The 12,815-nt window shown below is 36.6% G+C and overlaps 1 protein-coding gene across 1 annotated transcript in view; it reads right to left on the reverse strand.

The window, feature by feature from the left end:
- The window catches only part of LOC122792777 (atrial natriuretic peptide receptor 1-like), a 1,260,614-nt gene that overhangs the window by 1,047,017 nt on the left and 200,782 nt on the right, over window positions 1–12,815 (reverse strand). Inside the window, exon 5 of the mRNA XM_044060347.1 lies at window positions 12,063–12,186. Coding sequence (XP_043916282.1) covers window positions 12,063–12,186 — 124 coding nt within the window. The remainder of the gene's footprint in view (window positions 1–12,062; window positions 12,187–12,815) is intronic.

Below are 12,815 nucleotides of genomic sequence, written 5' to 3' on the forward strand. Positions count from 1 at the left end.
AACCAGGGGCAAAAATATCCTAGGCCTAGTCATTAGCAACATGAGTGTTCCACACCTGAAGTCAACTCCTCGTTGGTCAGACCTGACCATAAGCTAATCACCCTAGATATCTGCATCTTGCCCCCACCCACCATTAAGGAAATCATGGTAAAAAATGTCTCCAAAGCCAACTTCATGCTTAATACAGAAGTGGCGAACTTCATAACACCTATGCAGATGGACAATACAATTACAACTGCTGAATCCTACACAAATGCACTCTATAAGCACTTACATGAGTGCATGGATCATGCTATCTCAACCAGAACCAAGACACTATCCTCCAAAAAAAGGAAGCCAATCTGGTGGTCCCCTTTCATAAACAAACTCTACAATAGAAGGAAGAAACTTTTGCAAAGGAGAGTAAAATCCCATGAGTGTTGGAGCTCCCTGGTCAGCCTCAGTAAGAAGCTGAGATCCCTTATAAGATCCTCCAAAGCTAGCTACAAAAACAAAATGACCACTGATTCAAAGGGCAACCACAAAGCATTCTATAGCTCTGTCAAGAATCTCAATGGCAACACCCAGATCTGCTCTTAGTTACAGCACAACGGCATGAAAATTACAGAACCAACTGATACTGCCAACATCCTGGCAGATTGGTTCAGTGCTAACTTTACCCCCCTCTCACCCCCTAAAGGGCCCATATCTACAGGAAGAATGCAGAATCCCTGTAATCACATCTATGCAGGTAAAGGCTGCACTCTCTAAAACCAAAAACACAGCATCCATGGGACCAGTCACCATCCCAGGATGATTTTTACATGAACTTCAGAACAAACTGGCTCCCCACCTAAGCACCATGTTCAATCATAGACTCACATCCGGCTTTGTGCCTGCTGAATGGAGCACAGCAACAGTTATCCCACTCCATAAAGGGGGAGCCACCACTGATCCTCGGAACTACTGCCCTATTAGCCTGACGAGCCTGGTCTTCAAGGCCATAGAACGTATCATCATGGAACTCATAAACAAAGACATTGGTAACCTCCAAACTCTGGACCCCACCCAGTTCGGGTTTGTGAAAGGCAGATCATGCCTTCTGAACCTGATCGACTTCTTTGAGGCAGTCATCAAAGCCATAAACAAGGGTAAGGTGGTTCACACAGCCTATTTTGACCTTGCCAAGGCTTTTGACACAATCCCCCATTCTGGAATTATAGCTAAATTCACTAAACTAGGTATAAATCCCAACAATTAACAATAAAGTGGACAATTAAACATAAGAAAGAAATTATGCATTGTTACTACTATGCAAAAAGTCCACTAAAACACATGCAAAAAGACTGGTTGCACTTACAAAATAAACTGGATACTATCCAATCTTCCCTCACTCTCTTTATTGTTTAAAAACCAAAATATTAAGCACTTTCATCCTTTAAACAAGGACTTCCTGAAAATATCTTTTTACCAAGTACTTCAATAGACTTTTAGATACATTTATGTACACCCCCACCACCAATTACAATGGAGCTCATGAATGAAATTTAAAGAAATAACACACCTTATGTTGACCCTTAAAGCATTTTCTAATTAAAATAATATACCAGTAAAACATTATGCTCAATACCAAGTTAAAACACTTTAATCATATTTTATTAAACCTCCATATAAATTATAAAGAAATAAAGTGCAAATGTTAGTCACATGGAAGACTTTAAATTTAACCACGGCTGTATACTAAAATGTTCATTTAAACCTGGGGGGTGAGAAGCTTGTAATCTCAACTGCCATTTCATATTATGCAAGAAACCCAGAATTTCCAGACAGAAGATATAAAAAATGATTAAGAAAGAAGTTAGAGGAAAGAAAAATAGTTGCACAAGAAAAACTGTCAGAAGCTTCAAATAAAAATTTATGATCATCAATACAACAGATTTATGAAAAAAACATTATATACACAGGGAAATCTTGGGTCATTGGGAAAAAGAAGTGACTGAGGAAGTGGGAAAATATAAAGAACAGAATCTAGAGATTTTTGAAAGGCATAAAAAAGACATATGGACATGAGAAAGGAAGAGAGGTCTGATATGGTGTAACATTTATGAAAAGGAGAAAGACAAATTAATCAATACAAAAAAGAAGCCCCAAAGATGTTTGAAGAGAAATACAGGCAAAGGCATCCAGATATGGAACATTTCACAATAAAAAAATAAGATCACAAAGAGGGAATGTAGAACAAAATATTAGTAAAGTAGAAGTTAAACAAATAGAAGCTGAAGTCATGGAATACCTATGAAGTGAAGGATTTGGTGGAGAAAGTCTAACACAGGTTATATCACAGCATGATAGAACAACAAGTGCCCCCAAAGTGAGAAGAAACAGAAGGAGTAGGAGGCATCTGAAGAAGAAATATAAACTTGGGAAAGAAAAAGAAATTTAATATGGTACAAATAGAAATGGAGGTTTTGGATTACCGCTGAAGTGAAGGATTTAGTGTAGAAAAATCTAACTCTGATAACACCAAAGCAGGATAGAGCAATGGCTCCGCAAATTAAGGGGAAACCAGTGGAGTGGGAAACATCTGATCAGTTTCCATATGAAGATACTTTGGAGCTTTCCACAGGAAACCAATACAAAAGTTCAGTTGGAGTTACACAGCAAGGAAAGGAGCAGGAAACTGTGGCAACTCTGATGCAGTCAATGTTATGAAGTGATAGGCCATTGAGTTCTCATATGAAAGAGCAATGGATGACACCGGATAAAAATAAAGAGAATGTGGCACAGGAAGATGCTTTGGAACTTTCTGTAAAAAGCACACAGGAAATAGAGAACAAGGAATGTGCCCTCAGTTTCGAAGAAAATTATATAAGAGTTGTTTTATTTAATGCAGATGGACAGACATATTAACAGCAATGAAAGAAATAGACTACAGAAAGTCAATAAAACCCCAAAAGTTAGAAGTCTAATAAAACAAATGTGCACAGTATTCCGGACTATTCATAGAAATTCATGCAATATAACAAAAGTAAATAGGATATATTGCTGTGCAGCTAAATTAATAACAGATAAAGTCTTACCACAAAAACACAGGGCAGTAAGGGAAAGGAAGGGGAGAAAACAAATGCCATTATGGAAGTATGTAATAGAGAAAACTATAAAGCAATTAAGACACGTGTCAGAAGAGTATAGAAGAGGGGACCAGATCATCAAAAATGCTCAAAAAGATAGACATGGCAAAAGCAATGCACAGTATTAGAACAGACCAGGATCTATCATGAACTACTGAAATAATAAACTAAAAATATAAAACTTAGATGATATGCAGATAAATATAAAGGGAAAGTACAAAATAAGCAATTCATTGATGACCCAAAAAGTTTTATAGAGAATTTGGAAACAAGGAAAAAGGAATTGAAAACACAAAAAAAGAATAATTAGATACATTTTGGAGAAATATCTGTGAAGATCCTGTGGAACATAAAGATGCTGAATGAACAGAAGAAGTAAAAGAAAGAATAAGAAGTTCAACTGTACATAATATGAAATGGGATGAGGTAACGACCTGAGACATTGAAACAAAGTTAGGAAAAGCGACGACATATAAAAAAATATACTGGAATTGAAGTAGACAGAGTTTAAAGACATTTAGAAGAAAACTTAATCAAGGCAACAGAACAAAACAGTAACAAATGAAAGTCGTATGGAACAAAGGATCATTTGTTGTTAAATAAAGTCATAATGGAGGGCTGTAAAAAAGGGGAAGGATCTATGCATGGCATCTACTGACTACAAGAAAAGCATTTGACAGTATCCCACATTCATGGATAAAAAAGTGCTTAAAAATGTATAACATGCACCTTTCACTGACAATTACATTACAGTGACCATGAAACAGTGGCAAACCACTTTTCAATTAAGCCAGCATAAAGGACAAATTATTATTCCAGGGACAAAAACTGAAAGAGGGATATTCCATGGGCACTCTTTGTCACTCCTGCTCTTTTGTCTTGCCTTTAACCCATTAAGCTGTCTACTTAACAGATTAGGTAATGGCTATAATTTGGCTACCAGAAAACAACAAAGTATAAAGACTTCTCATCTTCTTTTTGTGGATGATTTAAAACTGTTTAGTTAATCAGATGAGTAACTGAAAGCATAACTGCAAGTGGGAAAATGTTTTCAGATAAGTGTCACTTGGTCTTGATAAATGTGAAAAGCAGCCTTTAAAGCAGGAGAGCTGCGGCACCAAGAAAACATCAGCCTGGGACAGGAATATGATATAAAAGAACTTGAGCAAAAGGGTGTGTGTGTGTGTGTGTGTGTGTGTGTGTGTGTGTGTGTGTGTGTGTGTGTGTGTGTTTGTGTGTGTGTATATCTATATATATATATATATATATATATATATATATATATATATATTTGGGAATGGATGAAGGACCAGCAATAAAACATGAACAAATGCAAATAAAATTTAGTAAGGAATGTTTAGAAGATTAAAATTAATACTGAAAACAGAGCTAAAACATTTATCAAAGTCTAAGCTATAAACCAAGTTGTTCTTCCTATCCCCCAAACTTAGTTTTGGAGTGACTGACTGACTCCAAAAGATATTGGATCAGTTGGACAGGAAAACAAGAACGATGCTTCATATTTATAAAATTATTTATAAAAATCAGTGTATACCAAGACTATATATTCTCCTTTCTGAAGGAGATATGGGTCTTTTCACACCTTATTACATGAATACAGTTGCCCACTGCAGCTGTTCTTCGCCCTGGAGTATGTTCCTGTACAATTTGCTAAATATCTAGTTTTACTGAGCCCCTCCCCCCACCTCTGTGAGTGAGAACACTATCCCTTCTAACAATAAATCATACCTGAATAAGAGTGCATTTGAGCAGCAAATCAAGGAAAAGTTTTGCTCAAAACTAATGTAGGTGCTTTAATTGAAAATTGCTCTTCTTGACTTAATTGTAAGGGTGTATATTACCAGGGTCAACAGTTGCTAGCCTTCTCCTCACCTCCTCCTCTCAGTTTTAAAAAGGGAAAAGACTTTAAAAAGATACTAAATAACATAAAATAAATGCTTTTTAACTATATTTCAGTTCAGGTATCCAAACCTTAACCCAATATATCCAGGGTGAGATTCTGTGCCACTAGTTCTAAAAGGGCTACTTAAGAGCAAAAAAAAACAACATTAATCGGAGCTCTTATTTATTTTGCTTGATTTGCATCTAGGCTTAAAAGAAATCAGTCTATAGTGCTGTATGAAGAACTTTTTACAGACTTGGGAATTTGAAAAGCATACATACCATATTAAAGCTGCTGATAGTTTTTTGAAATATTCCCACACGACATCAAGGATCTTCCCACTTATTCTCACTATGCTCCGGCTCACTCCACTCCCCTACCCTACTCCCATTTCCCACCAACCTCCACTATGCCTACCATACCTCTCAACCTCCAGATCAGAGAATCAGAGACAAAGGACCTTAAAATCAAGGACATTTAGGAACTCCTAATTAACATAAAATATGCATATTTAAATAGTGCATCAGTGGACACGCCCACACATTCAATTACACAAAGACAGGTCTAAACCCTTGCCCAGCACATTAGCTGGAAATAGTGATCTTACAAACTTAGAAAGTTGCTAGTATAACAGGTTTGCATTAGCGTGAATTTTCTGAAGTGTATAAACTCTGAAAGGCTAATGTCTGTCATTATTTTCTAACTTCAAACTTTAATGAATTGCCTTGAATCTGTCAGAAAACCATAGTTTTATGAAAAAATGGGCTAAAAATATGAGAAAAATATGAGAAAAAAAATCAGGACATGCTGTAAAAATCTGTATATGCCCCCAGCCCTGGTCTAAACCCTTGCCCAGCACATAACCTGCAAATATTGTTCTTACAAACATAGAAAGTTGTTAGAATTACAGGTTTTGTAGTACCATGAATTTTCAGAAGTGTATGAAGTCTGAAATGTAAATGTCTGTCATAATTTTCTAATTTCAAATTATAATAATTTGCCATTACTTTGTCAGAAAACCTCAGTTTTATGAAAAACGGACTAAAAATTTGAGAAAAAAAATCAGGACATGCAGGCAGGAGCGGCCTTAGGTCAACTGGTGCCCTAGGCAAAAGGGCTCCATGGTGCCCCACCCACACTACCCAGTGCCCCCATTCTGGTCTACCTACACCAAATAAATACTAGAAAAGCACCCCTGCTACAGCGGTGCCCTAGGCTGCCACCTAGTTGGCCTATGCCTAAGGCCGGCTATGCCCCCAGCCCCAAAACCCTTGCCCAGCACATTAGCAGCAAATATTGTTCTTACAAACTGGGATAGTTGCTAGAATAACAGGTTTTAAAGTAGCATGAATTTTCTGAAAAGTATGAAGTCTGAACACAAATGTCTGTCTTTATTTTCTAACTTCAAATTATAATAATGTGCCATTACTTTGTCAGAAAACCACGGTTTTATGAAACACAGAATAGCAAAAATCAGGACATGCTGAGAAAATTATGTACAGTTGAGAGGTATGCCCCCAGCCCCAGTCTAAACCCTTGCCCAGCACATAACGTGGCTCTAGCCTGCACTTAGAACTTACTTACCTGAAAAAAAAAAATTCTCGATCACAACACATCACTATTTACCTCCACTCAGACCTCCTGGGAATAATTGACTCACTACGCCCACACCAGCTGGGGCTCAAAAAACTGCCAAAACAAACTCATTCTCAAGTTCATATCCACAGCCATGACTCAGTCCACTTCCTACAGTCTCTCCCTCAGCTCAATCAACAATAATGATGTCCCTCGGCTCTCCAGATGATCCAGTGATGAATGCTGTGACCTCTTCGACTTCTCCAATTCAACCATTAGCTCCGCCATGCTGATGCCGATGCTGCTTTGATATACAGACTAAGTGGACCTGATTGAGCAGTTGAACCACACCAAGTCAGCTGCAGCCGCTTCCATACAACTCAGGATGTGAAGCCGGCCAGCTGCATGCAAAACAGGCATAGTAAAGCAACACCCTGATTGACTGAAACATCTACAGCCAAAACAGAGCTTGCTTTACCGTAAATCTTGGGTGTAGTTGCACCCAAATCAGGCACTCAGGAAAGTAAACTGATTTCAGCTTAAAAACAGGTATTCCCGGTTAATTTGGGATGACTGAGAGCTATGACGCCTATATTTATTTGAAACTAACCACACCCACAATCTAACATTATCCAGTGAAACAAGTTCTACACTTCAACCAAACTACTGTGCTTCTCATTTTACTAAGCATACCCACCTATGATAAAGTAGGTTATCAAATCAATTATATTCAAGTTCTAATTCAAGGCTAGCTTACTTGATACTAATTTTAACATCAATTGTACCTGCTTCACCAAGCTATCCTACTAATGAATCACCACCTCACAATGATAGCATTATATAGCCTTGCCTTACTGGCCTTATCAATAACCACTACATTTAACTTCTTACCAAAGCTTTCTAAATAATTCAAACCACTCCCATTCCACTTCAAGTCATTACCTGCACAAAGTTTGGCATAAAATAATTATTATATCCCCCCACATCTGTAACATTTCACCAACTCAACCACTCAACTTTACTATAATCCCATACCAAAACACCCCCACATCTCCCTAAAATACCACAAATACACAGTCAAAATGATTAGAACCACATTAGACATTGAATCTAAACTTATTCTCATCAGTGATATTCACCCTAATCCTGGCCCCAGCAGTAGTCTAGACAGTATCCCCTTCCAACCTTGCAAACAAGCCTACCACATACCAAATTTCCCTATGAAATCATCATCCCTCTTAATATTAAACATTAACATCAGTATTACAACGAAAAGCCATGAAAATCCATGAATTAAATGCAGTTCTTTCCATATGTCCCCCAGTTATTACTCTAATCACAGAAACTTGGCTAAAACCCGATATATCCAGCAACAAAATTCTACCCTCAGGATATAATATACTAAGACAAGACCAAATGGCCAAAAGGGGTGGAGGAATAGCTATTCTATTTAAAATAACCTCATTCTTGAAGCCATAGAACTTAACACTCCAAATTTTGATAATGCAGAAATCATTTTTGCACAACTAAAACTTAATGCTAAAAAGCATATAAATATTTCAGGATCCGACATTCCCCCAAGTCAGAACATCTCCACACTAGAAAACATTTTGAATTGGTCCTCCAAAGCACTGTCCAAGAGACAATAATCTTGGGTGATTTCAACATAGAACATTGGTTCTACCCTTGGCCCCCTCTTATTTACTCTCTTTACTAACAATCTCCATACAGCAACCCTTCATGCATCTCTTGTACAGTACACCAATGATTCTACATTGATATTTGTAGCTTCCTCTCTACACCATCTACAATCAATAACTCAACAATCTTTCACAGCAATAGAAGCTTGGATAACTAATTCTCAATTTATTTTGAGCCCCAACAAAACCAAGCTTATGCTTTTCTACCCAGTAGAAACACTACCCCCCCCCTTTTCAGCATTTCATCACTAAATAGCACCAACATCTCTCTCGTGTACAACACACAAACCTTTTAGGTGCAGAAATTGACAGTAGGTTGAAATTTGAGATTCATATTGCCCAACCCATTAAGAAAGTACACAAAAAACTAGGTACACTTTATAAAAATAAAAAAAAAATTCACTAATAACACAAAAAACACTATAGATAGAACACATCTTATCTCAATTCTTTTCTATGCATTGACAATTCTTACAAACCTTAGGAAATCAGACAAATTAGAATCCTCCTATAACAAAATTGCTACTGACACTAGCTCTAGGACACATAATTGCACTGCCCTCAAACAATCGAATTCACTAGAACTCCCTCAACTATCACCAGCTGTGCTTGGCACATAGGATCCTGCACCAACCTGAACTTTAAAACTTATTAACTCCTTACTCTAACAAAAAAATACTTCACTTGGGTAGCAAATCCCTGTTAAATGTTACCAAAGCTAAGAATAAATCAGGCAACTCCCTTTTCTTGAATTACACAATTAAAATCTGTGATAGCTTACTATCAGAAATAACATCTATTACCAATTCATCTTGCTTCCAAATAGCTCTTAAGCCTCACTTTACCAATACATGGCTATACGCCTGTACAAATCCTGGATAAGAAAAAAATTCCAGTGCATTGTCCTATTTACTCTAAACGCTCTTTCAACATACTTCTACCCATTCTTATTACAATCTAAAGTGTGTATTCAAGGACTGTAGTAAAATGATTCTCTTTAAGTTGCAATTATGTTTCAATATTTATACGCTACTGTATCTCCTCCTACTACAGGCTACCAGTCAATGTAGTATATCCACGAAAATTGTTCACCCACCGATTATTAAATAATGCCTGGTTTACATTCTATAAGTCACTCATTTTCTTGATAGATTTCTTCATAATAATTCTGTCCTTTCTTGTAGTAGACCATGCAAGAATGCCATTAATAAGAATATTTACATGAATGTATTTTTATCCAGTGTTATATGTTTAACACAAATGTCAAGTCGTGTATATGTAAACTTTGCATTTGTAATTATAATCATCGTTACATGTTAAATGTGTAGCTTTTCTCCCCGGACCACCACTAAAAAAGGATTTTTGTCCAGTAAGATTTTCCCAGTAATCAAATGTGAAATAAAATAAATGAAAATATAGATCTGAAATTGTAGGACTGAATGCATATTTTCTGACCTCAGAAGACCCAGACGTAGTGAAAGTTTTAAAACATGAGGACAGTAAGTTTAAGATGACTTCCCTGCTTAGTTTAGCAGAAGCATATCAGTGTCAAGTGGGAATGGAATCAAATCAGAAGTAGATAAAAATTAGACGGGTCTTTATCAGCTTATCAAAAGCTGATAAGAGCAAATGCTCTTTGATCAACCCCTAAATGAACAACCTAAATAGCGAAGACATGGAACAGTTCCACCAAAAAAAAAAAAAAAAAAAACAACAAATGAAAACACATAACGTGGGAGGCCCATACCCCCCTACTTAAATACACCAACTCCAACATCACACGACAGTGGAGGAAATGGCAAACTCCCGACAATGGCCCAGCGTTTTTTTTTCCCTGGGAAAAAAATTGCTGTTCCGTGTCTTTGCTATTTAGGTTGTTCGACGTTTAGGGGTCGATCAAAGAGTGTTCACTCTTACCAGCTTTTGATAAGCTGATATAGACCCAAATTAGACAGCAAATGGATTTGCCAAAAAAAAAAAACAAAAGAAAGCATATAAGATGAAGGTTAAGATGAGAAGGCAAGAAATGTGGAAAATGGATATATAGAGTTGCAAGTACAAAACCTCTTGGAACAACCTCGTGTAGATCAGGATCAAATGCAGGCATTTTTAAGGAGAGGTGAATTTAAACTAAAAGACGAAAGGTTAATATTGGCAGTCCAAGATAGTGGACTATATACACGTTGGTTTACAAAGTCTATTGAACATGTGGGAGAAAGACAAATGTAGGTTCTGTAAAACAGAACTGGAAACAGTCGCACATCTTGTTGTTGAGTGTGATACACTAATGGCAGAAGGACTGTATACTGAAAGGCATAATAATGTGCCAAGACTGTTGCACTGGGGATTTTGCAAACATTATAATACTGAAGTAGCTGAAAAACATTGGAAACAGGAGCCACAAAGCATTATAGAAAACGTTGAAGTTTGTATCACATGAGATCACACATTATTAAAAGTTCCAAAATTAGCTGCAAGTAAATCAGATATATTAGTCAATGAAAAGAAGACAAAAGTAGCATTGATGACTGAAACTGTTACAGCCAGTGATTACAGTGTCTTATGTATAGAGAGACACAAAGTCATAAAATACCAGGATTTGCAGGCAGAAATGAGGGCAATGTGGAAGAAGGATACCCAGAATTTACAATCACACTTTGATATGTTACTGATACATGTAACTTGGGAATTGCCGAAGGAATCAATACTGGGCACATTGCAGGTGCTGCGAACAGCACTTCTGTCTGACATCAAAGAGTGAAACAATACTAATTTCATGATCTTTAATCGTACTCTCTTAGGAATGGGGTCTATTCTCGTCATGGTATTAGAAACCCAAAAGACTTGGAGAAATAAAAACAAAAATGAGAACAATAAATGTCTTTATATGCTTGTGTGCTGAAGGGCTGCCTGGGAGAGTATCAGAAGCTCTGCTTCCACTGCAGCACTGTAAATACTCCTGCCGACTGAGTTCTGTGACTGTAATGTAACACATTTAATCGACATCCTCAGTATGTAGTGTTGCCCTACGTTAACAGTGTTAATCATTCTGTGTTGCTCATTGTGTATGTGTTGCATACAAGTTACATGATTACTGTGTGCTAACAACACTGTAACCCTAGTGCGGAACTGCAAGTAAGAGTGGAAGTGACATTCTGCATGCGTTTTTCTGCACACTGATTCTCAACAATGCATATCATGTTTCTGAACTTTGCTTTTCTGTATTAAAAATAAAATGTTAATATACAGGAGCAATCCCTCAACTCTTTATTATCCAATGTGAGTTTGACAGTACGCCTAGCTTTTTATCAAGAAGCACAATTAGTGAGACCTTTGCATGTCAGAAAGCCTATCCTCTTCCTTTGCATACTTACTTGTCTCACAATCACTTTACGTCTGTGTCCAAGTAATGAGAATATAATCAGTGCAGGTGGTATCTTCTGGATTTATTGTGACTGACAATGCTGACAAGCTACTGAATTAACAATACAGAAAATATATTTGCATGGATTTTGTGTGCTTATACTAGTGCATAATCATTCCACTGGGGATTGTTTTTTTCTGCATAGTGAAAAAGATGAAACAGCAATATACAGGTTTCTTTAAAAAAGTAATTTTGCATAACTGAGTTTTAATTTAATGGTAATTTTCTGTAATAACAATATTGGCTCATTTGAAGGTAAATGAGGCACCAGTAGTGAACAATCTATACCTGTTTCTATTGAAGTACAAGACCTGCGCATCAGAGTTAGTGTGAAGAAACACTGCACTTACCATAAAAGCCATTGGACAAGAGTGAATGTTTGCATGGTGAATACAGCAGTTCTCAGAGTTTGCATCTTTCCAGTTAGAAGGACATTCCTGGTGTTCACAGAATGTCTTTGCAGAGGCAGCATCCCTAGCATGATATAGTAATTAAATGAAAGTTTATTTAAAATAAAAAAATGCAATTAAGTATTCACATTTTAAAGTAATCTGCTTTGTGCAAATACTATGAAGATATATTGATTTTGAAACTGAGCATATGATACCTATCATTAAGTTAGTGTGCTTAGACACAAAGGTATAGCTAGAAATCTATTTTGTGCTCAAACCTCATACTATTGCATAGTATGCTAAAGATGCATACATATATTCAAATTGTGCCTCATACAGAATTAAGGAATGAATATTTCATTTTCAGTTGTTCATTCCTTCAATCACAGAAAGGACATTGCAGAGGACACACCTCAAATCATATTCTTATAGCTCTATGATCATAATAATTTTATGCAGTTCCAGATGTTCTGTGCACTATGAGTCATAAACTTTTCAAGAGATAATTGCTGTAAAAATACTGAGATGTATACTCTGAATGTGCTGGATACATCCTTTGCTCATACATGACCAATAAAAGTGAATGGTAGACACAGTAAGAAATTAACATTATCCACTATTGCTGTTTATTGCTATATTTACTATTAAGGTGTATAAATGAATTGTCCACTGATTTATATCAGTGCACTAATCAGTCAATATTTGTACATT

Source organism: Protopterus annectens, chromosome 2.part0 (assembly GCF_019279795.1).
Source record: "Protopterus annectens isolate FY-2018-M chromosome 2.part0, PAN1.0, whole genome shotgun sequence".
In the NCBI taxonomy this organism is placed as follows: Eukaryota; Metazoa; Chordata; order Ceratodontiformes; family Protopteridae; genus Protopterus; species Protopterus annectens.